General features: G+C 34.5%; 1 protein-coding gene across 3 annotated transcripts in view; it reads left to right on the forward strand.

Annotated features, from left to right (window-relative positions):
• LOC126890802 (1-acylglycerol-3-phosphate O-acyltransferase ABHD5) overlaps nt 1-25,571 on the forward strand; it is a 114,415-nt gene that overhangs the window by 58,031 nt on the left and 30,813 nt on the right. For all 3 annotated transcript variants that reach the window (XM_050659994.1, XM_050659992.1, XM_050659993.1), the window contains exon 4: nt 10,225-10,545. In XM_050659994.1, coding sequence (XP_050515951.1) covers nt 10,225-10,545 — 321 coding nt within the window. The remainder of the gene's footprint in view (nt 1-10,224; nt 10,546-25,571) is intronic.

Consider the following 25,571-nt stretch of genomic DNA (forward strand, 5'->3'; position numbering starts at 1 on the left):
TTCGAAACCAGATATTATGCCTCTATGGCCAAAGCAAAATTCATTCTTGAGCCCCCAACTCCACCATTAGCACAGCCTTCTTCAATCACTCCTCCTAATCATCATGTAAATACCTATTTACCCCCAATTCCTTTACCTGAATTTCAAGGAAGCTATGAAACTTGGGTAACCTATAAACAAACCTTTGAAGCCTTAATCGATAAAAATTCTAATATTCAGAATATTGAAAAATTCTATTATCTCAAAGGTAGTTTAAAAGGCGAAGCAGCTCAAATCATAAAGTCCCTTTCTGCTACTGCAGAAAACTACGATGTCGCTTGGAAATTACTAACTGAGCGCTACGAGAACAAGAAAGCCATTACTCATGCTCATATCAAGTCCATTGTTGAATTAAGCCTTGTTAAGAATGAATCATCTCACGCTCTAAGAAAATTTGCAGACACGTTTATAAATCACTACAAATCATTAGAGAACCTAGGAGAAAAAGTCTCCGAATGGAATGCTATTTTGATTTACCTTTTAACCTCAAAGCTAGATTTAACCTCTCGTAAATAATGGGAAAAGGTTACCAAAAATATTCAATCACCTACTATTAGTCAATTCACTGAATTTTTAAGTGATAGATGTAAATTTTTGGAGTTTATTGAATGTAAGCTAAACTCAAGGGGAAATGATAAAAGATACGATCAAATTCCTAAACAGCCATTTAAATCGAATAGTCATTCACTTTTAGCTCAAAACAAAAATAAATGTCCTTTATGTGCCGATAACCATTTCATTTATTCTTGCACCAAGTTTCATAGCATGTCTGTACCTGATCGATTTTCTGAGGCCAAAAAGGCTTTTTTATGTACCAACTGTTTACGATCTTGTCATAAATCTAGTGAATGCAAATCTACCCACCTTTGTAAAACCTGCCAGGGTAAACATCACAGCCTATTGCATAGAAATAAAGTCATCAGTAGCACGAGTGAAACCTCGCCAACCCACAATTTTAATGGTTCTGCATCCACCTCGCAAAATGCAATTCTCCAACCAAATAATTCCACATCTTCCCAATCCTCTTGTAACTTGCACTCAACCAATCAAAGCCCTAATTCGTTTATATTGTTATCAACCGCCGTTGTGAAAACACTTAACAAAAATCGTCAACCTATACTAACCAGAGCAGTTCTAGATAGTGGTAGTCAATCCAACTTTATAACGCAGGAACTTTTTGAAAAATTAAATCTTACTTTCGAACATGTTGACTTGCCAATCTCGGGAATTAATTTATCAACTACTTCCTTAACCAAAAGAGTAAATTTAGAAGTAAAATCCTTAAACGGTGATTATACATTTAAAATGCCTGCTCTTGTTATCGATCGTATTACCGATTTAACGCCTCAACATTATATCAACACTACTCATTTAAATATACCTGACAATATTGTTCTTGCTGATCCCAATTTTTATGACCCCTCTGAAGTACATATTCTCATAGGAGCAGGATTGTTTTTTAATATCTTAAGCTCAGGTCAAATCAGAGGTAATAAAAATCAACCAATTTTGCAACAAACCAAATTGGGATGGATTGTTAGCGGTCCCGTCCCTCCGAGTGCTTATTCTTTGAACACAACTATTGACTCTTGCTTATTAACATCTTCTAATGACCAGCTCCAATCTAGCATTGAAAACTTCTGGAAAATAGAAGAAAACTATAACTTGTCTTCTTCTTCTAAGTATACTCAGGAAGAGGAAGAGTGTGAAAATTACTTCAAATCTACCACAATACGTGACAACACGGGTCGTTTTCAAGTGCGCCTGTCCACTAAACCTCAAATTACTCAACTTGGTGAATCTTATAATTCCGCTGTAAAACGATTTTTGTCAATCGAAAGGAAACTTCAAAGAAACCCTTTGCTAAATAAAGCATATAACGATTTTATGTCAGAATACATCACTTTGGGACATATGTCTCCCATTGGTCTACAGACGGACAAATCGAGTTCGATAATATCTTATTATTTACCACATCATGCTGTCGAGAAGCAAGAAAGTTTAACTACCAAAACCCGTATCATGTTTGACGCATCATCTCCCACCTCAACAGGGTTATCCTTGAACAATGTACTCAAGATAGGACCTACTGTACAAAGCGATCTATTTTCTATAATACTGCGTTTTAGACAACATAATTTTGTTTTAACAAGCGATATTGAGAAAATGTATCGCCAAATACTGATTGATCCTGAACAACGTAATCTTCAACGCATAATATGGCGAAATACTTCTACGGAAACACTTTCCACTTATCAGCTAAATACCGTAACTTACGGCATGGCATGTTCATCCTACCTATCAACAAGGTGTCTCAAAGAAATATCAATTTTGGTAAAAGACGATTTTCCAATTGAAAGTAACATATTAGAACTCGATACTTATGTTGACGATGTAGTGACTGGTGCCTCCACCGAGGAGGAATTAATCTTAATTCGTAAAAATCTAACCTCCATTTTAGGTTCATTTGGTTTCGTTTTACGGAAATTTGTCTCAAATAGTGACGCTATATTGCCCAATCTAAAGTTAGAAAACTCTAACGCTGAATATATTATATCAGACTCACCCAATAATAAGGCTCTTGGCATATCTTGGAACTCTCAAGCCGATTCGTTTAATTTTAAATCTAAAATAAAACCTCCTTCAACTCTAGTAACAAAAAGAACGATTTTATCAACCATTTCATCAATTTTTGATCCTCTGGGGTTCCTTGGACCCATGATTATCCAAGTAAAAGTTTTAATGCAAAAATTATGGATCCTTAAAATTGCATGGGACGATCCGGTTCCCTCAGAGATTTATAAGACTTGGAAACATTTTATCGATAATCTTTCACTTGTAAATGCATATAATATTCGAAGACAAGTTGTTTCAAAAAATTCCTCAAACTTTGAGCTTCATGGGTTTTCAGATAGTTCGATTAACGCATATGGCGCTTGCATCTACATAAGATCCGTTAGTCCACAAGGCTATATACTCAGCAATTTACTCTGCGCTAAATCACGCGTAGCTCCTTTAAAGGCGATTTCATTACCTCGACTTGAGCTTTGTGGCGCTCTTGTTCTTGCTCGTCTTGCTAAAAAGATAACTGATCTTTTGGATTTCAATATTCAAAGAACTTACCTTTATACCGACTCCACAATTGTTTTAAATTGGTTATCTCTTGAACCTCGTATTTTAAAAACCTTTGTCTGTAACCGTGTATCAGAGATACAACAATTATCAAGCATTGACAATTGGTATCATACACGCTCCGATTCTAATCCCGCTGATATCTTATCCAGAGGAGCCACTCCCACTGATTTACATAATTCTGAATTATGGAGGCATGGGCCCACGTTCTTATCTCAACCAAATGAGACCTGGTCCACAGCTAATCACGTTTCTAACTTTACAAAAAATTTAGATCAGGATTTACCAGAAATAAATCCAAAATCTATTATATTGTCCACCCAGGAAATCAAATCTGATGCAGTTTCCCTTCTTATCGAAATATTCTCCAGCTATTCTAAGCTCATCAATGTAACCGCATATTGTCTAAGATTTATATCAAACCTCAAGTTTGCCAAAGAGTCTCGAATGTTTGGTGATCTGACCGATCATGAAATCGAAAAGGGAAAAATACTTCTTGTAAAACACATTCAATCTCGCAATTTTCTTGAAGATATTCAAATTCTAAAAAAGCAAGGTCAAGTGATGCCTTCCAGTAAACTTAGCTTCTTGCATGTTTTTATCGACAAAAATGATATTATAAGAGTTGGTGGAAGACTGCGAAATGCCGATCTGCAATACTTTTCCAAACACCCGATTTTACTTCCGGACAAATCCCACTTTACTGAACTCATTATTTCCCAAGAGCATAAACGAAACCTTCATTCAGGAGCTCAAGCAACGTTATCATTTGTTCGTCAAAAATTTTGGCCCCTGAATGGAAGAAATGCCGTTCGAAAGGTTTTACATAAATGCATTCCTTGTTTTAAGTCCAGCCCTAAAACTATCAAAAACCTAATGGGAGATTTACCCCCTTCTCGCATCACTATGTCTCATCCCTTTACCCGCTCTGGCGTAGACTATGCTGGACCCTTTCTCTTGAGAGAATCAAAGTTTCGTAATCGTCGCTTGAGTAAAGCATATATTTGTGTGTTCGTGTGCATGGCTACAAAAGCGGTGCACATCGAGCTAGCTAGCGAATTAACCTCTGAATGTTTCATTAGTGTTCTAAGGCGTTTTACTTCTAGACGCGGGTTTTGCACTGATATTTATTCTGATAACGGTAGTAATTTTGTTGGAGCCAACAACGAGCTACTAAAGATTCATGATATTTTAACAAATTCCAATATTAAAAACTTCTCCCAAGAAAGCAAAATTAATTGGCACTTCATTCCCCCAAAATCTCCTCATTTTGGCGGTATATGGGAAAGTGCTGTAAAGTCAATAAAAACTCATTTACGTAGAATCCTAACTGATACTAATCCATTGTCTTACGAGGAATTGTATACCTTGTTGGTGCAAATTGAAGGAGTACTGAACTCCCGGCCTCTGTTTTCTCTGAGCAATGATCCTAACGATATGGAAGCCTTGACGCCCGGACATTTTTTAATTGGGCATCCTATAAACATGGTCTCTGATCTAAAGTTAGAAGGATCCATAAACCGATTATCCCGCTACCAGCACTTGCAGCTCATGCTCCAGCACTTCTGGTCTAGATGGAAAACAGAATACCTACATACACTACAGCAACGCTACAAATGGCGCTTTGAGAAAGACACACCCAATCTGCTAGGCAACATGGTTCTTCTAAAAGACGAACATTCTCCTGTATATCAATGGACTCGAGGCCGTATTTGTGAACTTCATCCTGGCAAGGACGGTGTTGTGCGCGTTGTTAGTGTATTAACTTTAAATGGAATAGTTAAACGCAGTGTAACTAAAGTTTGTCCTCTACCCATCGAAATGGACACTAAAACTCTCTAATAACTAAATTATATCAAACGAACTTTTTTATTCATTTTATTCATTTTTGTTTCCTTTGTAAACGTACCTTGTTTTTATGCTTATAACCAATTTGTTCTATTTATTTTATAGTTGATATGCATAGCCTCGGCCAAGACTTTGTCCAATCTATTATTTTAATAACTTAATGTATTGAAATAATCCAAGATTATTTCAAGGGCGGCGGTATGGTTAATGCGTTGTCCCTACATGCTGAGCGAACGCGGCTTTAGTCCCATAGCAACGCTCAATACAAACAAAAACCTTGGCCGACGCGGTGTAAATTGATTTGATTGTCATAATTTTCTTCGCTTGATTAAAACGGCATAATATTTAGCCATCCTTTTAATTCTACCCCAAACGAGCAGATACCTACACCGAATAGTGATTCTAGGTCTGCTCACCGTGGCTGTTCCAACCGATTAGAAATACAGTCCGCTCTCAACCCCAAGAAATTAAAAAAGAACAGCCCGTTTCAATGATTAGCAAAATCTTAAAAAAATCGATTACAATTTAATTACTTTTTTGTGTTGTAAATATTAAGCGATAACAATTAAATAATAAATTAAAAAATTACCGGTGAAAGTGGCATTACTAATCCGCTAGGAGCGACACCAGCGAAGCTCAGAGCGTATACCGCTGGATTATGATGTCATTAAATCTATGACGTGAATTCCTAATTGTTTGACTTCTAGTTTATCTACGTCATGATTGTGCGAATATTACCACTCAACTTCTAATATCAATAATACCCCAGGCTGTGGGTAAAAAATCGTGATATAATTCAGGAATTTTTGAAACATATCAGGTGTTGTAAAGGACGATGGCAAGAATAACTTCTACTAAAATGTAACCAAAAATTTTATGCGGTTTTTTATTTATGACGTTTTTCATTTGTTAAATTTGCAATGTTTAAAGATTTTCATTTTGCAGCTTAGGATATTCATTTTGGAGAAAAACTTTTAAATAGAAAATTGTAGTTAATTAAAAAACCTACAATTTGAGCTATAGCAAGTTTAATTCCTTAATATGTTATTGCAAAACAGCCTGCGAAAGGTCCAAAATGGCCGTTTTTTGGAATTGAATTATTTATTTTATAAATTAATTTTATTTATTTTTTTAAGGCCTTAAAATGAAGATCTTTCAATTTTAAACACAAAAAATTGTAGAGCCCGATTGGTGAACTTGTTGCTTAGATATTATAACTTGTTTATCCCAAGGGGTGAAATGTCAAAGGCTATAACTTTTTGAAAAAAAAATCGTAGAGCGTTAATCCTAGATGCACTCTCTGTCTAAAGACTTATATTTTCATATTCTGATGTAAATAAATGCGTAAAACATGTTTCAACCTCTTATTTCAGGTTTGAAAATAAGGGGGCAAATTTCCTTATTAACATTTATAACTGAAGCTATACATCCTATGAGTTTCTAACTTGCAGATTATTGTTGCTGAAGACAAAATAAAGATTCAAAACAAAATAAAATTTTTCTACGACCAACTGGAACCGAGATAATTGTTTTTGTTTTCTTAAATCGTAGTGACTTTATTTATAACAATTAAGGAATTATTTTACAGTCATTCACTAAAAAAGACTTATATTATCTTAAAATAAAAATTATTTTAAACGAAAATTACATTTAATTTATAAAAATGATTTTTAAAGTGTAGTGGATATTTATTTTTCTTTATGAATGTGATTTATTGTGTCGGTTGCCCTTAGCAACGGTTAGCAACTTACAGTATTGAATCACGGTTTTTGCTCCAAATTTTAAAGCACCGCTTGGATTTACATGAAATTTGGCAAGCACATAGATAACATGTCAAAAAAATAAAAATGATATTGGGCCTCTGTGCTTTTGCCCCGGGGTGAGTTTTACCCCTTAGAAGGGGTGAAAAAATATACGTTCAAAATAAGCTCAGTAATGGATAAAATGTCTAATTCTAAGCACCTTATATTCTATAGCATTTTTTCACTAAGTTAATACTTTTCGAGTTATTTGCGAGTAAATACCTTCATTTTTCAACAACAAAAAATAGGTTTTTAGGCGGTTTTTGGCAAATAACTCAAAGAGTAAGTATTTTATGAAAAAAAAAACATTTTTAACAAAAATATAGCACATTAAAAATTGAAAAAAATGATTTATCTCTCTAGACCCGGCAGAAACAAAATTCTAGCTAATGAAAAATAGGTTCATATCCGTCAAATTTCAAAGTGAATTATTTCAACGTGAAATAACGAAAAAATCATGCACTTTGTGGAGAAAAATGATTATAACTTTTTTTAATTTTTTAAAAAATATGTGTATCTGTTTTTTAAAAAAGTTTGTAGCATCAAAAGTAAGCAAGTTACGCTCAAAATAAAGTTGGTCTCTTTTTTTTTGGCAAACAAACTCAGGAAGGTCACCTCCTAATTAGCATCAAAAATGAAATTAAACCTTTTTACTGCATAATTTGTTTTACTCGTGTATGTATCGTTAATGCCTGTAAGTTTCATCGGTTCAAAGTGCATATTTTTGAAGGGGCTGTAGTTGAAATGCCTTGAACTAGTCAATAATCACGAGTGTATGCAAATTTAGAACAGCCATATCTTAACCAATGTTTGTCTTACAAAAAAATACAAAACATCCAAAGTATTCAGAATATCAAAAACTACATTTTTTACTATTTGTGATTTTTGGTCACACTAATAAATTTTAAGTTATTTAAAAAAAAACATTTTTTTTTTCAAAATTAAAAATTAAAACAGATTTACTTTAAAGCCAATTTTTTTGTAAATAATCCATTTGAACCGATGATACTTACAGATCATATAAATAATATATGAGCAAAGTAAGTTGTGAAGCGGTAACGATTAATTTAATTTAACCTTTAACTACACGCACTGGCGTATTTTGTACGCCAGATATAAGAATTCTACTGCAAATATATTTAAAAATTTAATTTTTGACCTTGTTTATCTATCTAACCTATCAATTACAATTGGTTTTAGTGTCGTTATAATCGGCGTTCTGGTAAGATCGTAATTTACAGTTTATTATTTGTTGTTTTGCGGTGGTGGACAATGTACGCCACGATTATAGTAATATAAGTAGTAATATTTCAATTGTTTTTTTGGCCATTATCATGGAATCTGATTCCAGTTATAAATCCCAATTGGCTTACTGAGAAGGAACTCGCAAGTATTCGCTGATGCCGAATAAGGTCTATAACAAACAACTAATGTGTTAAAAAAAAATAAACAAATCCGCTGGTTTTAAGTGTATTTTCGTGTAGCGTATAAAATACGCCACGCGTGTAGTTATGTTATAACTTGATGCGCTGGTAGTTAAAGGTTAAGATGGTAATTAGGGGGTGACTTTCCCGAGTTTTTTGACAAAAAAAAAAGAGATCAACTTTATTTTGAGCGTAACTTGCTTACTTTTGATACTAGAAACTTTTTTAAACAGAAAATAATATTTTGTTAAACACTTTAAAAAAGTTCTAATGAGTTTTCTTAAAAAAGTGCATAATTTTTTGATTATTTCACGTTGAAATATTCACTTTGAAATTTGACGGATATGAACCTATTTTTCATTAGCTAGAACTTTGCGTCTGCTGGGTCTAGTGAGTTCATAACATACATCATTTTTTTTTTAATTTTTAATGGGCTATATTTTTGCTAAAAATATTTTTTCAATAAAATACTTCCTTTTTGAGTTATTTGCCAAAAACGGCCTAAAAACATGTTTTTTTTTTGTTGAAAAATGAACGTACTTACTGGCAAGTAACTCGAAAAGTATTAACTTACTGAAGAAATGCTGTAGAACAAAAGTAGCTTAGAATTAGTTGTTTTATCCATTTCCGAACTTATTTTGAACGTATATTTTTTCACAACTTATAAGGGGTGAAACTCACCCCCAGGGCAAAAGTACACAGAGACCCAATCATTTTTATTCTTTGGCATGTTATCAATGTGTTTGCCAAATTTCATGTCAATCTAAGAGGTGCTTTAAAATTTGGAGCAAAAAGTTGCTAACCATTGCTAGGGGCAACCGACACAATAAATCACATTCGTAAAGAAAAATAAATCTCCACTACATTTTAAAAATTATTTTTAATAATAAAATGTAATTTTCGTTTAAAATAATTTTTATTTTAAAATAATATGTTTTTCTTTAGTCAATGACTGTGAAATAATTTCTTAATGGTTATAAATAACGTCACTACGATTTAAGAAAACAAAACTCTGCTTCGGTTGGTCGTAGAACATTTTTATATTATTTTAAATCTTTATTTTGTCTTTAGCAACAATAATCTGCAAGTTAGAAACTTATAAGGTGTATAGGGGCGGCTTCAGTTCTAAATGTTTATTACGAAATTTGCCCCCTTATTTTCAAACCCGAAATAAGAGGTTGAAAAATGCTTTACGCATTTATTTACATCAGAATATGAAAATATAAGTATTTAGAAGGAGAGTGGATCTTGAATTAACTCTCTACAATTTTTGTTCAAAAAGTTATAGCATTCGACATTTGCCCCCTTGGGATAAACAAGTTATAATACCTAAGCAAGAAGTTCACCACAATCGGGCTCTACAATTTTTTTTATGTTTGGTATTGAAAGATCTTCATTTTAAAGCCTTAAAAAATAAATAAAAGTTATTTATACAATAAATAATGCAATTGCAAAAAACGGCCATTTTGGACTTTTCGCAGGCTGTTTTGCAATAACGTATTAACGAAATTAAACTTGCCATAGCTCAAATTGTAGGTTTTTTAATTAACTACAATTTTATATTTAAAAGTTTTTCTCTAAAATGAATATCCTAAGCTGCAAAATTAAAAATTTTTAAAAATTGCAAATTTAACAAATGAAAAACGTCATAAATAAAAAAGCGCACAAAACTTTTGGTTACCTTTTAGTAGAAGTTATTCCTGGCGTCGTCCTTTACAACACCTGATAGGTTTCAAAAATTCCTTAATTATATCCTGAAATCGACCTATTTTACACCCACAGCTTGGACTATAAATAAAAATAACTGATAATGGACTACCTACGTCTGACGTCACAATTGGCGGTCAATTTTAAAACCTTTATAATTATTTCTAATTCATGTGCGTTTATGCCGGTTCTACTTTCGATCACTGGGTGAAAACCTAGGACTTACGAAGTCCAATTACTTGTTAATAATTTATAATTGTTTCTGTCAATAGGATTTGGTCGTTCGAGTCGTCCTACATTCAGTCAATCTAGCAAAGAAGCCGAGAACGAAATGATAAGATCCATTGAAGAATGGCGCAAGGAACTGAAATTAAAAGACTTCATCCTGTTGGGTCACAGTATGGGGGGCTTCTTAGCCGCATCCTATTCCATTTCGTATCCCAAGAGAGTGAAGCATCTAATTCTGGCTGATCCTTGGGGATTCCCGGAACGCCCCCGAGAATACAATAGTATTCCCCTTTGGATCAAAACGGTAGTCTATGTTCTGAAGCCCTTTAATCCTCTCGCGGGAATTCGGGTGGCTGGACCGTTTGGTAAGTATAAGATAATTATTGTCTTGACAAGACATCTCGTAATAAACCGGGAGATATTGACAGAACTTCAACTACTATTTTCGGAATCCTGCCCTTTTCAATACTGGAAGGTTAGAAAAGGTTTTTACAATTTGTGGAAAAATCCACGGGTTTCCTGTGACATTTTCCTGTGAAAATTAGATTTTCCATGAGGAAAAAAATGGGGAGTTGCGATGAGTCCTGCCATACCCATAGAATGACAGGATACTATCGATTTTATGAAGAACATTTTTTTGGCAGGAGGGTTGCAAAAGGACTAAGGGCGTATATAGGATATACAAACATATAATGAAAATAAAAAAATTTTCATAATTTTCTGAGTCTTGCCAACTTAATAAATTAAAAATAATTATTTCAAAATGCTCAAAAAAATGTTGGCATGACGTCTCCTAATGTTTAACTGATCTTGTCCCTTGGAAAATTTTCACCCTGGTTCCGTGATTTTCCGAGTTGATTGGTTTCCGAGTCATAAAATAAATTTTATTATAAAATAAATACTTTAAGTAGACATTATTCAAAATGGCAGGATGTTTAGTTACACCTTTTTCACTATACATAGTTTAAAAATGTGTAAAAAAATTCATGGAAAGTTACACGATTTTTTGAGTCATGCCATTTTCCACATATCTCAAGAATGTTAATATAAATATATTTACAATGAAGCAGGATGGTTGTATAGTTATTTCGTATATAAAAATAAAATGCTAAGTCTGTAAAATTATTGCAGGTTGTTATAAAAACATATTCATATTACCACAATTTTCTGAGTCATGCCATGTCGAGTATGCTTAAAAAACACTAATCTAAAACCGTTTACAACGTGGCAGGATAACCGCAAAGATCTTTAATACATAAAAATTAATTTTTATATCGTTAAAACAATCGTACAGTATTAAAATATTATTTTCCTGGGTAATGTCTCGGATTTTTTACACACCTTTCAAATCTAATACCAAACTGTAACATCTTTATTTTAAGCGATTAAATCATATTTTTATCTAAGTTAACGCAATAAAAGTAATAGGAAGAAAATCAAAATAATTTTTACAATTTATTGGTTATACTGTGGTCAGGCCATGTAGTTGGGGTGTTCACATTGTTAAAATGGCGTGCACCCTCCATGCTATGGCATACTGGACGAGCCATACAGTCTGTAGTCAACACCCCGAAGTATGAGCGGGAATACAAGGTATATCAATACTCATACGCTTATGGCATGCTGGACGAGCCATACAGTCTGTAGTCAACACCCCGAAGTATGAGCGGGAATACAAGGTATATCAATACTCATACGCTTATGAAACGCACCTGGCGGATCATAAGGGCCTTCACATTTTGCTCTTTTTCAACTTGTCTTGAGTGAAATGTCTTTAATCTTTCCTATCAGCCTCTCTTGGCTAACTTTTGTTTCTTCCGACCCCAAATGGCGATTAGGTTTCCGAAGGCAGACGGGTCGCTATATTTCTTTCTACTACATATTCTTCACCGAAAGATTGCCGGTATAAGCAATCCTCCACTTACTGACCAACGGCTTCGGGCGGATGAGTTGGTAAGTGGTAGGGCACCCTTTTGTCCTGAGGTTGTGAAATCGGCCCCGAAGGCGGATGAACCAAATATTTGGTCAACGGTATAAGGATGGGGAAGCACAAGTAGGGCAAACACCCCATTAATGATCCAGAGCGATACGCCCTAGTCAATCAATCATGGTAATGCTCAACACTAAAATAAATTCCGGAGTAAGTCCTCCGTTCGGTTCTCCGGGGAGGACAGTTTTGAGTTCACCACAAGATAATAAATTGAAGTGCAGAAAGAATATCAAGATCTGTATATGGAATGTCAAAACCTTATATAAAGCAGGAAAAATCCACAATGCAATACAGGAGATGAAGAGAATGCATATTGAAATCATGGGAATAGCAGAAATGAGATGGCCAGATTCTGGGGAAATACAAGTGGAAAATCACAAGGTATTACTACTCGGGAAAAAGTGATGGATCACATGAATATGGAGTCGGATTTATCGTATCACCCAAAGTTGCCAAATGCGTTACTAACTTTACGCCAATATCAGAGAGAGTGATGTTACTACAAGTACAAGCCAACCCCGTCAATATAAATATTATCCAAGTTTATGCTCTCACTGCAGACAAAGAAGAGGAAGAAGCTATTGAGTTTTATGAGAATATCAACAGAATTATACAGAAAATTCCACGACAGGAAGTTCTTATCATTATGGGAGACTTTAATGCCAAGATTGGAGCTGGAGATAAGACGCAGTACATCGGCGCACATGGACTTGGAGTCAGAAACGACAGAGGAGACCTCCTAGAAAAATTCGCAGAAGACTCAGAACTCGTTGTCACTAACAAATTTTTCCAATTACCACCTCGAAAGCTGTACACATGGAAATCCCCTCAAGACAAACCCGGGAGAATTATTAGAAATCAAATAGATTACATTTTAGTAAACAAAAGATTCCGAAACAGCTTTACATCTGTCGAGACTTATCCTGGAGCAGACTTAGAGACGGACCACGTTCCACTGGTGGGAGTATTTCGCGTCAAACTCAAAATAGTACAGAAAAAGAAATCACAATCATACGACCTACGTATGCTAAAAGACCCTGACACGAAAATGAGGGTCCAAGCCACGTTAAACGAGCAAGTGACTGCAATTAGTGACGCATCGAACGAAGAACAAAATGATCAAACAGATGACCGAAATAGTTCAAAATGTAAAGGATAGACACTTAAAGGCAGATAAATTAACCAAGAAGAAATCATGGATGACAGATGAGATCCTGAAACTAATGGACGAAAGAAGAAATGCAAAATATTATCCCGACACATACAAAACAATCAATATATCAATAAGAAGGAAAATTAGAGAAGCGAAAGAAAAAGAAGCAATGGAGAGATGCCAAGAAATTGAGATTCTACAATCAAAGTACGATAGTCACAATGTACATAGGAAAGTTAAAGAACTCACAGGTGGACTAAGACGGAAACAGAGAGGAAATCTAACTGATTCTGACGGAAACATCATCTTAGATAAACAGAGTAAAATTAGAACGTGGAAAGAATATCTAGAAAAACTATTTGAAGACCAAAGAGATAACACCTTTGAGCTAGAAGAAGAGGTAAATGATGGACCAAGAATATTACAGCAGGAAGTTTATTCTGTCATAACACAGCTAAAGGATGGCAAAGCAGCAGGTCCCGATAATATACAAGCAGAACTACTCAAACTGATGGACAACGAATCAATAGCAATAATCACAAAGATATTCAACAACATATACAACTCTGGACAAATACCAACAGAATGGCTGAAGTCTGAGTTTATTGCACTTCCAAAAAAACCAGGAGCCAAAAAGTGCGAAGAATACCGTACGATAAGCCTGATGAGTCATCTCCTAAAATTGTTCCTAAAGGTAATCCATACTAGAATTTACAAGCTATGTGAAAGTCAAATTTCGCCCAACCAGTTCGGGTTCATAAATGCTGTTGGTACGAGAGAGGCTTTGTTTTCAATACAAGTCTTATTCCAGAGATGCAGAGACGTAAATTGCGACGTATACGCATGTCTGGTTGATTATGAGAAGGCCTTTGATCGAGTACAACACGCCAAGATGATGCAAATACTAAAAGAAGCAGGAATTAACAACCAAGATCTGAAAATAATTTGAAACCTTTACTGGAATCAGACTGCAAACCTCAGAGTTGACGGTGAACTCACCGAATATGTCAAAATCATGCGTGGAGTGAGGCAAGGCTGCATTTTGTCCCCCCTAATTTTCAATCTTTACTCTGAAAAAATATTTATCGAAGCTTTGCACGAAACTGAAAAAGGTATTCTACTAAACGGGTACCGGCTAAATAATATCAGGTATGCAGATGACACCATAGTATTTGCGGACAACCTAGAAGACCTACAAGTCCTCATGGACAAAATCACGTATTACAGTCAACAATATGGACTCAATAAAAACATAAAGAAAACAAAGCTTATGATCATTAGCAAGAAAAAGATAACAGAAGGTCAACTCTATATCAACCAAACCCCTGTAGAAACAGTGAGGCACTACAACTACCTCAGCACCATAATAAATGAAGAATGGACCAATAACCAAGAAATAAGAGCGCGCATCGGAAAAGCTAGATCAATCTTCAACCGTATGGGGGCGTTTTTCAAGAGCCACAACTTTCCTCTGGTATAAAAGTAAGAATGCTGAGATGTTACGTCTTCTCTGTCCTTTTTTATGGTGTTGAATCATGGACCTTGAACGAGGATATGTGCCGAAAATTGGAAGCATTTGAGATGTGGCTATATCGGAGAATTCTTAAAATCCCATGGACTGATCGGGTGACAAATGAGGAGGTTCTTAGAAGAATGGGGAAGAACCGAGAAGTACTAACCACCATCAAATCTCGAAAGTTTGAATACTTTGGACACATTATGCGAAATGAATCCAGATATGCCCTCCTACAAGCCATCCTGCAAGGAAAAATATTTGGAAAGCGAGGTCCAGGAAGAAGAAGAACATCCTGGTTAAAGAACCTCAGAACCTGGTTCAACACAACATCTGTGCAGCTTTTCCGCGTTGCTGCAGATAAAGTGAAGATTGCCATGATGATTGCCAACATTCGTCACGGATAGGCACATCAAGAAGAAGAAGATTGGTTATACTAGGGCATGTACCTATTATACAGGGTGTCCAGAAACTCTCCTAACAAACGAAGACCGGAGATTTCTCAGATAATTTTAAGAAAATTTAACTCAATTCACCTTGTCCGAAAATGCTTCCTAAGGAAGCTAGAGCTCTTTAAAGATGGCGTATTGTAATTAGTTTTTTTTTAAATAGCTCCAGTACGCTTCTATTTAGAAAAACTAAAACTGGTACACCTATTTATCTTCCAGAGATAAATCGTTCCATCAATTGTCAATTTTTAGTACAAGTTATAGGCGTCCGTTTTGGGTAGGGAAACGGATATTCTATCGCATAACTTTTCTGTGTTTAATTTTAAGCATTTTTGACACTGGATTATTAAATTCTGGGGTATTCTTGTACTAAAAGGTACTCTTGCTTTAAGTCGGTAGGATACGCCGGGTTCTAGAAAAATCGATTTGAAAATTGTTTCGTTTTTTGAATTTGAAAAACAATTAAAAAAAACTATTTAGAGAAACGAAAACTGGTACATTTATTTCTCTTCCAGAGATGAATCGATTTTATCAATTGTGAATTTCTAGTACCGATCATAGGCGTCCGTCTTGGGTAGATCAACGGATATTTTATCTCATAACTTATTGGTCTTTAATTTTTAAGTATTTTTGACACTAGAGTATCAAATTATGAGGTATTCTAGTATTAAAAGTTACTCTTGCTTTAAGTCGGTAAATACACCGTTTTTTTAATTTCATTTCAAATTTTTTTCAAATTCAAAGTACGAAAAATTTTAAAATCGATTTTTCTGGAAAACGGTGCATTCTACCGATTTAAAGCAAGAGTATCTTTTAGTACTAGAATACCTCACAATTTAATAATCTAGTATCAAGAATGCTTAAAAATTAAAGACAAAAAAGTTATGCGATAAAATAACCGTTGCCCTACCCAAAACGGACTCCTATGACCGGTACTAGAGATTCGCAATTGATAAAATCGATTTATTTCTGGAAGATAAGGCAGACCAGTTTTTGTCTATCAAAATGGAAGCGTTCTCGAGATATAAAAAAACTAATTACAAGGCGCCATCTTCAAAGAGCTCTAGCATTTTTGGATTATGTGAATTGTCTTAAAAGTATCTTAGGAATCTTAAAATGGGTCTAGGACATTTCGGCGTCGCCGTTTCGGCGTGGCCATTTCGGCGTGGCCGTTTGGGCGTAGAGCCGTTTCGGCGTAGGCCGTTTCGGCGTCGGCCATTTCGGCGTCAGAGATTTTATTTTAGTTGACTAAATACCTACATTGGAGTCTATTAGTAAGACATTATTTTGAAAAAAATCTTTTAATATAGTTATTTAAGTAGATACATTGGAGTCCATTGATCACAAAATTTTAATATTAATGGTAGATTTGTACAGTCGAACCCGCTTATTAGAGTACCGGTTATAAGAATATCCCGGTTTATGGAATATAAATTCGAGGCCCCGAAACGTTTCCATTTATTCCTTAATAAATTTATCCGTTTATAGTAATACTTTTTAATAAAATATACCGTTTAATGGAATATTTTGCACGCCAATGAATAAATTTTTACCTATAATTTCCTAAAAATTATGTCGGGTATTACGGTTTCTCGCCAAGGCCGTTGAAGGCCTGTGGTGCTGTTTTGTATATTTTGGGTGTGTCAGGTAATAATGCTTTATTACTACTGTTTATGAGTACCAATTCAATCGATGGCCGACAAGGCCGGCGTACAGCGTATTTTACAGGTCGTAAAACGATTTCATATTTTGGTCTACTAATTGCTATACCTACCTACCATATTACCACCCACTGCTTCTTATAAAAGGTTTAAAAACAGTTTCGGCCATGGTAACCGTTTGTAATGTTATAGCAAGTTTTATAGAGGCCCAATACAATGTAAACTTTTCTATTTTTTTAAATTTAGAACAACAAAACAGGTGACTAGTATTTTATGTACCTAACAAAACAAAACAAGCTACAATATTTACCCATATTATTTTTCAAGACAAAATAATAAGAAAATATTTACATACCTACATGTATATTGCATACATTTCGTATTAATTACCTGTATTATGCATACACATAATAATATAATGTAATTTGTGTTTTTTAATAAATAAGTAATAGTCACACTACTGTGTATTGTTCACATAAAAAGAACTAAAACCATAATATACATAATACATATTCGGTACACTTATTTTGGCTAGCCACCAATGATCGGTTATTAGAATATCCCGGTTATAAGAATATTTTTGATCGGCACGAAGGCTATTCCAATAAGCGGGTTTGACTGTATATGTCAATTTTATACTTATGTGTGTGTGCTTGTTATTTAGCTCATAGTTAATGTAATATCTGTAATTGGCTTCTAGCTGTAGATATTATATATAAATAAATGAATAAACAAGATTTTGGAAAAATGAATATTTTATTTTAGTTATTATTTACATGTTATAATTAGATATGTGCTAGTCCAATTAAAAATTCTGAAACATTTATACTTACATACAAGACATTTATATTTAACCTACAAAACTTATTCACGAAATATTAATTAAAATAAAGTACCTACTTACATATTATAATTATGTGCTAGTCCTCTTAAAAATTCTAAAACATCCCCGTTTGCATCAAAATTTCCCACAAGCCGTGAAATGCGATCATCTGCGTCTCTGTATTTTCTTAATTTCAATGGTGGGAGATTACCTGCCACAAGTTGCTCGAAATAGACATCTCGACCTTTCTGCACCTGACGCAGGCCATCTATAAATTTCCATATGGTTGGATGATCTGCTCCCAATTCCATCTTGAGTCTTCTATGGGCGGCCTCAGCGTGATTATTTGTCCGGTCTTCTCCATCCAGAGTTCTCTGGTAGAGGTTCCACATCCTTTGGGGAAATAAACTTGGTCTTCTGCCATTTCCTCTTCTGTTCATACGTCCAATATAGTAGTCTTCAAACCAGTCTACAAGTGGTTGGTGTTCAGCAGGTAGAGCTTCCGCTAGAACGGCAAAGGCATCATCTAAATGTTCGATAGGAACAAATGCTAATGCTGTCAACATTCTGCAATTTAAAGCGAATTGTGGATCAGCATTATACTCTCTCGTATATCCCATAGCAGCCACTTGTTTCTTCATATTTTGTGCCAAATGGAAAAAACATCCATTGATGTCGACGCCTGGAAAACAATCTTCCATTGCCTTAAATGCCGCCTGTTCGAAATCGCAATGGATTGCTCTGGGTTGCAAATTTGGTACAATTTGTCTGATCAATTCAAACATACGGGTATATGTGGATCTTGTTTTATTCGGCAGCATGGCATAAAATATTGGATGGACTCCATTATATTTTGTGGCCATAACTGTGTATACTTGTAAAAATAGAGATGGTGCTATAGCAAATGTACCGTCACCATACCACACATCTGAGGTCTGTAGATGTTGCAGCCACGATTCTCTCCCGAAAATCAAAATTCTTTGCAATCCTTCTCCATCATCTGCTAATAAAAAATTTTCTTCTACACCATCTTGTAACGTGTAAACACGATAAGACTCGGGAATTACTAACTCTTCAACAGTTGTCGGATTTGATGGGGCTGCATGAACTTCGTTACGTTTTCGTCTGATGAATTTTCTCATCGCGCCAGTGTTTGGGAGCCGACCATGACAAGCTTGACTTGTATTTCTCAGGCACTCATTGATTGCCACTATTGTCCCTTCGTTTGTTTCTGTAGCACGCTTTTTCATTTTTGTAACAACTTGTGCTACTTCCACGTCCATCGCCGAGGAGTCGTGAGTGTGAACATTTACTTTCTTGATGACTTCACCATCTCTTGTATGTATTCTTGCTTTGCACGTTTGTTTCCTCTCACACCTCCAAAATTTTAGGGATTCATCGCTTTTACTAACAGCGTCAAAAACATACATGAAACCATCAGTGGTAAATTTCTCTCTTCCTCTGGTCGATAAAATTTTTCGTTCCATAGCTTAAAAATTCTTCGTCTGTATATCGTATAAATACTACTATGAAATATTATAAGACACTACATAAACTCTTAAACTGATCTCTGTTCGAGGTATTTCCTAATAATAGTACATTATATACCGCGGGACTGAAGTAGTACATTTAATCCTGAAGGTAAAGTTTATGGCCCGACCGCAGGGAGGGCCATAATTTACCTGAAGTTTTACCTAAGTTTTCGAGGAAATGTTAATAACATTATTATGTGATTTATAGAATTTTGTATTTAAATTTTCGAAGAAACTGCAATAAATATAGGGATAACTATTATTATACTAACTAATGGTAAATATTTTAAAAGCAGATTCCTTTCAAGAAAATATTGTATAATTTAATTTTTTTTAAAAATATACATTCTGCAAATATTTTTGCTTAAAAAAGATATTTTAACAATATTAAAATTCTCCGTCTATATACCATATAATGTATGTCTAATTAAAGTTGAAAAATGTCAGTTATCATCTAATTAGCTCTGGGACAATTAAGAGAACAGCAATTATTATTAATATGCATTAATAAAAAATCCAATATAGGTATTTGCAGAATAAAATATAACAAAATGTTTATAAAAGAAATATATTTAGTTTATTTTTCTACTTGACCATTAATGTTAAAATTGTGTGACCAATGAACTCCAATGTATTTAAATAACTATATTAAAAGATTTTTTTCCAAAAAATTGCCTGACCAATAAACCTCAATGTAGGTATTTAGTCAACTAAAATAAAATTTCTGACGCCGAAATGGCCGACGCCGAAACGGCCTACGCCGAAACGGCCTACGCCGAAACGGCTCTACGCCCAAACGGCCACGCCGAAATGGCCACGCCGAAACGGCGACGCCGAAACGTCCCATTCCGTCTTAAAATTATATACAGGGTGTTCCATTAAAAAACATAAGTTTGTGTCACCCTGTCAATACGGGTACCCCTGTATATTAGAAAATATTTTTAAATTATGGTCCTATCTTTGCCACACGTTTTACCCCAATAACTTTTTTTCGTATCTCTTACCACAAACGAGTAATTGGACTTTGTCACACTAATGCCCCACCCTGTGTACGAAATAACTATAAAACCAGGCTCTTTGTAAATAGACTTATATTAAGATTCTTGAAACATAATATGCAAAATGGTATGACTCAGAAAATCGTGGAATTTTTCACGAATTTTCTTACAAATCTAGGACTCCTCGTCTTACAAGAACCGTTTAATCTTCCTACCGAGTACCGAAAAGTATTGATTGCATTTGAGTATTATAACTTTTTAAAGGCAGGACTCAGAAAATCACGGAATCAGGGTAAAAATTTTCCGCAGAATTTTCCAAGGTACAAGTATACTTAAACAGTAGGAGACGTCATGCCAACATTTTTTTTGGTCATTTTAAAATAAATATGTTTAATTTATTTAGTTGGCAGGACCTAGAAGATCATGAAGATTTCATTATTTTCCTTACATGTTTGTATAGTATTTTTACTACAAAAACGTTATTACGTAGGTCAAAATTTTTGACGTAAGAGAACTGTCAAAACGTTAGAATGTGACTTTTCATTATTGCTATGTTTATTATAAACACGGCAATAATGAAAAGTCACATTCTAATGTTTTGACAGTTCTCTTACGTCAAAAATTTTGACCTACGTAATAACGTTTTTGTAGTAAAAATACTATATACACATATACTCCGTTAACCCGTTTGCAACCCAAAAAATTTTCTTCATAATATCCATAGTATCCTGTCATTCTACGGATATGGCAGGACTCAGAAATTCACTGCAAAACTCTATTTTGATTTTTTGGGAAAATCTAATTTGTACAGGAAAATGTCACAGGAAATTTGTGGATGTTTCCACAAATTGTAAGTACCTCGTCGACCCTTCCAGTATTGCAAAAGGCAGGACTCAGAAAATCATGGCTGAACTTCTGTAGGTATAATATCTCCCAGTCTATAACACGACAATTCGAAACACCGTCAATTACACTTCTAACCCGGTCTATATAGACATTTCAAATAACAAAAATTGCCGGAGAGCCAAATTTTGGTGGAGAGCTAGGGTATACCATAACAAATAAAGTTTAAAAAGTCCCCATCGATCCCACGTGTGCTTCAAAAGTTATTCGGGGTCAAAGGTCAAAATTTGAGATTTTTTGGATTTTTTTCGAAAACGGTAAGTTTCATCAAAAAAAACCTTAAACCAAAGTTGTAGATCTTAAAATTCTCTACAAAAATAGTCCCTACTATTTTTTTCTTAAGAGTTGCCATTCCTGAGATATCGCGATTCAAAGAGTCACATTATACATGATATGCACACGTTTCCACACCGCCTGTGAGGTAGTGTACTCGGCGCGTTTTTTTACCATGGTTTCCCCTGTAGGCCTACTCCACTAACTGTTTTGACAATTTTAGGATAATTTAAGGAAACAATACTGGTCAAGTTCTAGATATTACCTTATTATTGATATTGATTATTGATATTGCTATTGATTATTAGGTTAACTATTGTTTTGATTTCTTTAGATATTTTAATCAGATTCATATTCTTGAAAGTCTACTTTAACAGTCAAGTCTTCTTCGATTTCATCTTCTTCCTGTTCCTCTTGCTGGATGTTCAAAAATTGTTCAAATGTGACCGAGTCATTGGTCTCTTCATTAAAATCACAGGAGTCTTCCTCTGTTGTACTAAACTGGACATTTGAGCAAGACTGACCTTGGCAGTTGGTACACACTAGAGAACACAGCAACCCGACTTTTTTACATCCACATTTGGCACTACAACCTTTTTTGCAATTGCAAAAAATAGTGTTAAGGAGTTTTTCTGGAGTAGGTGGGAGTAAGGTTTTAATCGGTTCCAGAGTATTATCTATTAATTTCCAACCCCAGTCTTCTGGATTCAGTTCATTGCCTAGCCATGTTTGAACTTGATAATATACTCGATACAAATGTTGAAAAGCAGATGCTGATGTTGGAAGACATGATAGTTGTACTTGTTTCTTGTTTCGCGTATTTTTTACAAAAGTTACGTATCGGTATTTATCAAGACAAATAATTTTTTTTGGAGCTCCATAAACCGCAAGAAGAAAGCTGAAAGGAGGCTGAAATGTTAACTGACAAATTAACAGCTGCGAATATTGAAGTGAAATAAGCTAAAAATGACGCAGATGTCCTTATAATTGAGACAGCAATTGAAAAATTTAAGACAACAAACACAACAATTGTAGTTGGTGAAGGTGTTGATTTGTTGGTACTGATTACTGCAAGGACTCCAGTAGATAAAGTTATTTATTTTCTGAAACCTGGAAGGGCTCAACAGCGAACAGAGATATATTCTTCGAATAGTTTATCGGCTTATCCCAAATGCCAAAAGTACATTTTATTTTTACATGCGATAACCGGCTGCGACACTACGTCCGCAATGTACAGAAGGGGCAAAACGTCAGTACTTAATTATTCGAAAAAAAAAAAGATTTGACTGACTGCTGTAAAGTTTTTACAGAACTTGATTCTACACCGCAAACAATAATTACGGAAGGAATTCGTTTTCTTCTTGCGGTTTATGGAGCTCCAACAAAAATTATTTGTCTTGATAAATACCGATACTTAACTTTTGTAAAAAATACGCGAAACATGAAACAAGTACAACTATCATGTCTTCCTCCAACATCAGTATCTGCTTTTCAACATTTGTATCGAGTATATTATCAAGTTCAAACATGGCTAGGCAATGAACTGAATCCAGAAGACTGGGGTTGGAAATTAATAGATAATACTCTGGAACCGATTAAAACCTTACTCCCACCTGCTCCAGAAAAACTCCTTAACACTATTTTTTGCAATTGCAAAAAAGGTTGTAGTGCCAAATGTGGATGTAAAAAGTCGGGTTGCTGTGTTCTCTAGTGTGTACCAACTGCCAAGGTCAGTCTTGCTCAAATGTCCAGTTTAGTACAACAGAGGAAGACTCCTGTGATTTTAATGAAGAGACCAATGACTCAGTCACATTTGAACAATTTCTGAACATCCAGCAAGAGGAAGAGGACGAAGATGAAATCGAAAAAGACTTGACTGTTGAAGTAGACTTTCAAGAATATGAATCTGATTAAAATATCTAAAGAAATCAAAACAATAGTTAACCTAATAATCAATATCAATAATAAGGTAATATCTAGAACTTGACCGGTATTGTTTCCTTAAATTATCCTAAAATTGTCAAATTAGTGGAGTAGGCCTACAGGGGAAACCACGGTAAAAAAAACGCGCCGAGTACACTACCTCACAGGTGGTGTGAAAACGTGTGCAAATCATGTATAATGTGACTCTTTGAATCGCGTTATCTCAGGAATGGCAACTCTTAGGAAAAAAATAGTAAGGACTATTTTTGTAGAGAATTTTAGGATCTACAACTTTGGTTTAAGGTTTTTTTTAATAAAACTTACCGTTTTCGAAAAAAATCCAAAAAATCTTAAAATTTGACCTTTGACCCCGAATAACTTTTGACGCACACATGGGATCGATGGGGACTTTTTAAACTTTATTTGTTAAGCTATACCCTAGCTCTCCACCAAAATTTTGCTCTCCGGCAATTTTTGTTATTTGCCAAGCATTTTGATGTCTAAGTTGACCGGATTATTCGTAACATCGAATAACTAACAATTATTCGTAAGTAAAAATTGAATATTTCTGTACCCACTTTCTCACTACAGTTGCAATTAAAATTACGTTTATCAATTTAACGAACCAGCTTCAGGATAAATATTTTCGACATATTTCATATTTCGGAGAGAAATATATATTGAAAATTGTGTCTTAAAATAAATATAATCTACCTGTAACAGTAGTTTTACCAAATTAAAGTGATAATTTAGGATAAAAAATTTAAAAATATATTAAATAACTTAATGTGAAGTAAAAACTCCCTGGTGTAGTTGGTATAAAATATTTTAATGATGAATTCAATTTTTTTTTTAAATCCAAAAGGATTACATTCAAAACGCTTTCGGACTTATTAGTTCATCATCAGTGAACCTAAAATCAAGTGATTCCACTTAACAAAATTGAAAAAGGGGTGAAATTTTGACTGTTAAAAATTGAAAAGTGTGGTTAAGATTACTTACTCCCTGTAATCTTAACCACACTTTTCAATTTTTAACAGTCAAAATTTCACCCCTTTTTCAATTTTATTTAAGTGGGATTACTTGCTTTTAGGTTCACTGATGATGGGCTGATAAGTCCAAAAACGTTTTGAATCCGTTTGGATTTTGTATCATTATTCCAATCATTAAAATATTTTATACCAATTTCCTATACCAGGGAGTTTTTACTTCACGTTAAGTTATTTAACTATGCTTCTTTTCATGAGCATTTTTCAGTGCGTCGCAAATGATAAAAAAAAGGTAAGTCCTTGATAATATACATTTTAGTGACATGACATTTTAGTTAAATCTGACAGTTGTCACTGTAACGTCTATGGTTTTATGGCCATCACCGAAGTCAATATGTTATTGTCGGGTTTTCGAAATTCCTTACGCGTAATCCGATACCGCTTCGTCTGGACTGATAGTAAAAATTTCTAACAAGCGATAAAACAGATGGGAGTTTCGAGGGCTGAACCTTTTTTCGGGGTGATAAAAATTAATGAGTTTATTCTTTTGTTCGATGTTAAAAACTTTTAATAATATAGGAACAGATTCGAATACTTATCTTAACGATGTTTTTGGTTTTTTGGGGCAGAGTGTGCTGTACTACCGTCGAGGAATGACAATTTGAATTTTTTTCTTGGCGTGTGCGTGATCGACGAGCGAACGACGAGTAATTTTTAAGTTACGGGTAAACTGGTTAATTCTTTGCGGAAAAAGTACGAATTTTTTCAATAGTGATAAAAGGAGAAAATACGGGGTCGCGCAGTACCGTACTAACCATTTCCGAAGTTGCCGGTAGTGCGTAAAAGTTTAAAACAATAGTCTAATCTAGAGTGTAGAATTGGAACAATAAGTGACGGATGCTAAAGGTGGTGTCTTATCGCAGGGGACTTCAATCGATGCGTGTAATTACTGAGACTTCGGAAGCCGTAGCCATAAGGTAATGACTGTTTTCTTATTTTCTTATGTAAGACATTAGAACCTTTAATGTGCATAATACCTAGAAACATAGCCGGTTCGTACAGTTAGTAGGACATTAGAAACATAGCCGGTTCAATACAGTCACATTTTATTTGCAATTTGGCATAAAAACAAATCAATTTTGTTTATTGCATTTATCAAATGGTATTTTCTTTGATTTGTATAG

This window comes from Diabrotica virgifera, chromosome 8 (genome assembly GCF_917563875.1).
Source record: "Diabrotica virgifera virgifera chromosome 8, PGI_DIABVI_V3a".
NCBI classification, from domain to species: domain Eukaryota; kingdom Metazoa; phylum Arthropoda; class Insecta; order Coleoptera; family Chrysomelidae; genus Diabrotica; species Diabrotica virgifera.